We start from the raw sequence: 4877 nt of genomic DNA on the forward strand, positions 1-4877 counted from the left end.
CCAGTCTGACCTATCACCCTCACCTTGACCTCTTTCCACCTATCACATTTCCGACGCCCCTCCCCCAAGTCCTACCTTTTATCTTAGCCTGCTGGACAAACTTTCCTCATTCCTGAAGAAGGGCTTATGCCCGAAACGTCGATTCTCCTGTTCCCTGGATGCTGCCTGACCTGCTGCGCTTTTCCAGCAACACATTTTCAGCCCACATTATAGGCTGGGGCCATTTTCCCTGGAGTGCAGGAGGTTGAGGGGTGACATAATGGACGTTTATAAAATCACGATGGGCATAGCTAAGGTGAACAGGAAAGGTCTTTTCTCTCGAGTAGGGGAGTTCAAAACTAAAGAGCATAGGTTTAGGGTGAGACGAGAAAAATTTAAAAGGGACCTGAGGGGCAGCTTTTTCACGCAGAAGTTTGTGCGTGTGTGGAATGAGCTTCCAGAGGAAGTGGTGGAGGCTGGTACAATTGCAACATTTAAAAGGCATCTGGATAGTTATGTGAATAGGAAGGGTTTGGAGGAATATGAGCCAGGTGCTGACAAATGGGACCGGATTGGGCTGGGATATCTGGTCGGCATGGACGAGTTGGACCAAGGGGTCTGTTTCTGTGTTGTACATCTCTGTGGCTCTATAACAGGACCTTGTGTGGCCCTACACTCAATGAACTGCGACAGCTCACCAGCACCTTCTCAAGGGGCAATTAGGGATGGGCTATAAAGACTGGCCCAGCCATCAACACGCACATCCCCTGAACAAATGAAAAGAAGGTGGCCCAAAAATCTGCTCCTGCCAGAGATCTCACCATTTTACTGTGTCACCGCCATACTGTTGCTCTGAGGCTGTGTTAAATGTGGGCCGTTTTGAGCTAATGGATTGATTTCCCCTGTTACAAACAGGCCTTTTCCTGACAGAGCCACACCAGCAGCGCGGATTGAGACCCAGATTACACAGCGCTCCAAATCTCTCGGACACACACCAGTGTCAGCAGAAGATGAGGAAACAGTACTCTGAGCCGATGGTGACCTATATGCCACACAGCCATCTCCTGCAGCCTTGCAGACAGATGAGATCCTCTCCCAAACTCTCGGAATTAATTCAGCGGAGTCCACTCCCAACCATCGTGGGTTCCCCGACAAAGGTAACACCCAATTGGAAAACTCTGTTTCACTGTAAATTAGGTCGTCTCTGCCTAAAACATTTCTGCATCTCCGTCCATAGCGGCTGCCGGAACTGCTGAGTATTTTCCAGCAGTTTCTGTTGTTATTTCAGATTACCAACACTATACTGTTTAGCTTTCCTTCTTAATATTCAACATGTCGAGGTGCTGGTGTTGGACTGGGGTGGACAAAGTCAGAAGTCACAATGCACCAGGTTATAGTGCGACAGGTTTATTTGAAATCACACAAGTTTTCAGAACGTTGGACTATAACCTGGTGTCATGTGACTTCTGAAATAATATTCAAGGCTGGAGAGAGTGACTGGTGTAGATTTGTCAGCACAGACTCAATGGGCTGAAGGACATCTTCTCTGCTGAATGATTTCTATACAAATTGTGCCATTAATTTTGCTAAAATATTGATTTAAAAAGGAAGCCTTGCATTTCGTTTGTGCTTTTCACAATCTCAAAGACATCCCACTGCACTTTACAGCCAGTGCAGTACCTGTGCAGTCACTGTTGTAATGTAGCAAACCTGGCAGTCAGCAGTGCACAGCAAGATCCCACAATCAGCCGTGGGATAACGATCAGATACCCTGCTTTTATTAATGTTGGTTTTATCCTTCTTTAACTCCCTGGACGCCCCCAAACTGTCCAATCGAAATCATTTATCAGTTTTGACACAACCCAGCCTGATTGCCATTGTTTCACAGAATTCAACTGTATGACAAGAAGAGTAAGACGAATTGAGTTTTCTTCTCTTCTGTTCATAAGCAGAGTTTTCATTTCAAAAAGAATTCTTCTTTCTTTTCCCTTTTATTCTCCCCTGAGCCCTCTGTTGGTGCAATCCAATTTTAAAATGATCCTCAGCAAACCCTTTAGAGTTAAAACAGAAGAATGGTTTATTCACAGATTCGAACCTGGGGGATGGTTATTGTAGCACATACTCACAAACAGGCTTTCAAGGAAGAAACAAAAAAAAGGGGGAAAGGGAAGAAGTTAAATCCCAGCAAACATAAAAATTGAAGATGGACGCATTAATTCACAAGATTTTTGGTTGAGTCCAGAAACCGCTGTTCAGGGTTGGTTCCTATTCCTTAGGAGCTCATGTTGAGGTGGACTCCCTTTCGCTGAATTTGCAGAATTCCTTTTCCAAGTTGGCATTGTGTCGAGCACTGCTGCCTTATAGCGCCAGGGACCTAGGTTTAATTCCATCTCCTGGGGTGGTGTAGTCCAGAACTAGAGGGCACAGGTTTAGGGTGAGAGGGGAAAGATTTGAAAGTGACTTAAGGGACAGCTTTTTCATGCAGAGGACAGTGCATTTATGGACTGAGCTGCCAGAGGAAGTGGTGGAGACTGATACAATTACAGCATTTAAAAGGCATCTAGATGGGTATATGAATAGGAAGGGTTTAGAGGGATATAGGCCAGATGCTGGCAAATGGGACTAGATTAGGTTAGGATATCTGGTTGGCATGGATGAGTTGGATCGAAGGGTCTGTTTCCGTGCTGTACATCTCTGTGACTCTATGGCTGTCTGTGTGGAGTTTGCACACTCTCCCTGTGTCTGCGTGAGTTTCCTCTGTGTGATCCGATTTCCTCCCACACCCCAAAGATGTCCAGGTTAGGGTAGATTAGCCGTGCTAAATCACCATAGTGTTAGGTGGGTTTGCCATGGTAAAGGTGGGAATAGGGTGAGGGTCTAGGTGGGATGCTCTTTGGAGGGTTGGTGCAGACTCAATGGGCCAAATGGCCTCTATGCATACTGTTGGGATTCTATGAGTTTTGAAGGCGTAAGAATATGAGGTTGGTTCACTTTTCAGATGAATGGAGAATATCTTCAGGTTTTGAACTCAATGTCTGTTCTGATTATGGCCTTACTTCCCCTTTCCTGTCTGCTTCCCCCTATCCCTTCGCTGCAGGGTTGGCAACTCCAGGCAGGGAGAGGAGCCAGAGGATTCGGGTGCGGGTTTGAGTGAGGGGAGAACAAGTTAGTGATGGGCTGCAGGGCAGCGCAGCAGAGACAAGGGGACAGTGGGCAGCTTTCCCCAGAGGGGGATGAGACCAGACACAGACCGCACGGGGAGGGGAGCCTGTTGTGTCAGGCAAACATGGAGTTGGAGGTTTTGCACCAGAGCTCCATTTGTTCCTGGTATCTCCATGGATCCCTGTCGGGACTTGATCTTTGATCCATGTAGAAATCACGACATTAATCAATGAAATCCAAGGCTCAACAAATTGTAAAATCACAGAGCGTTGAAGTTGTGTAGGTTGTTAATGAGGAGAAGGGTTTGGTTTAGCATAGTTGGCTGGATGGCTGGTCTTGTGATGGAGATTGATACCAACAGCATAGGTTCACTTCCCACACTAGTTGAGGATTACCACAAAGGATTCAACCTCTCCCCCCCCCCACTTGCATGGTGACCCTCAGATTAAACTATCATCCAATCATCCATCTCTCTGCATCTAATAAGCTCCCTGTTGAACTGTGGCAACTTTACCTTACCTTTATATGAAAATCCTAGGTTTACAGAATCATGTGCCCTTTATTGGAAACTCTGTTAAAAAGTCTTGAATTTGACAAAACTGTAAACTCCATGATGTTGTTTTTGCAGGTTCAGCCTCCTTTCGAATTCTCCGAGTCCCCTGGCTCTCCTAACCTAGTCACCTTGCTCACTCACCAGGGCCTCTCCCTGACTCCAGCTCCAGCTCGCAACAGGACAGTGCCAACTCTGACCCCCCTCCAAAACCAGCACATCAACGTCGGACTCAAACCTGTCGATGAGATGAAGGGACCGTTTGGCAGGTTTGTAAATTAACCCGAACCAGCAGCTGAACAGCCACAGTCCCTATAAGATCAGACCAGGCCACAAAGGTGATGATATGACGCTAGTAAAAGACACATTCAGGTCTCATGTTCTTCCCTCACCAGCAGAGAATGATCACCAGCAGAGAAGAGCTAAGAGCAGCAAGGAGGGGACATGAAAGGTCCTTAGTCGGTAGGATTAGGGAAAACCCTAAAGCTTTCTATAGGTATGTCAGGAATAAAAGAATGACTAGGGTAGGAATAGGTCCAGTCAAGGATAGTAGTGGGAAGTTGCGTGTGGAGGCTGAAGAGATTGGGGAGACACTGAATAAATACTTTTCGTCAGTATTCACTCAGGAACAGGACATTGTTGCCGATGTGAATACTGAATCACAATTAAGTAGAATGAATGGCTTTGAGGTATGTAGGGAAGAGGTGTCGGAAATTCTGGAAAGAGTGAAAATAGATAAGTCCCCTCGGCCTGATGGCATTTATCCTAGGATTCTCTGGGAAGCAAGGGAGGAGATTGCAGAGCCAATGGCCTTGATTTTTATGTCCTCGTTGTCTACAGGAATAATGCCAGTAGACTGGAAGATAGCAAATGTGGTTCCCTTGTTCAAAAAGGGGAGTAGAGATAACCCTAGTAACTATAGGCCGGTGAGTCTCACTTCTGTTGTGGGCAAAATCTTAGAGAGAATTGTAAGGGATAGGATTTATGAACATCTGGATAGGAATAATGTGATCAAGGATAGTCAGCATGGTTTTGTGAAGGGCAAGTCATGCCTCACAAACCTTATTGAATTCTTTGAAAAGGTGACGAAGGAGGTTGATGAGGGGAAAGCGGTAGATGTGGTATACATGGACTTTATTAAGGCGTTTGATAAGATTTCCCATGGTAGACTAATGGAGAAATTGAA

The 4877-nt window shown here is 46.0% G+C and overlaps 1 protein-coding gene across 4 annotated transcripts in view; it reads left to right on the top strand.

Moving 5' to 3' along the window:
* Positions 1-4877, top strand: part of LOC122562503 (serine/threonine-protein kinase ULK1-like) — a 78300-nt gene that overhangs the window by 39690 nt on the left and 33733 nt on the right. For all 4 annotated transcript variants that reach the window (XM_043715344.1, XM_043715345.1, XM_043715346.1 and 1 more), the window contains 2 exons: positions 895-1136; positions 3770-3960. In XM_043715344.1, coding sequence (XP_043571279.1) covers positions 895-1136; positions 3770-3960 — 433 coding nt within the window. The remainder of the gene's footprint in view (positions 1-894; positions 1137-3769; positions 3961-4877) is intronic.

Source organism: Chiloscyllium plagiosum, chromosome 25 (genome assembly GCF_004010195.1).
Source record: "Chiloscyllium plagiosum isolate BGI_BamShark_2017 chromosome 25, ASM401019v2, whole genome shotgun sequence".
Lineage (NCBI taxonomy): Eukaryota > Metazoa > Chordata > Chondrichthyes > Orectolobiformes > Hemiscylliidae > Chiloscyllium > Chiloscyllium plagiosum.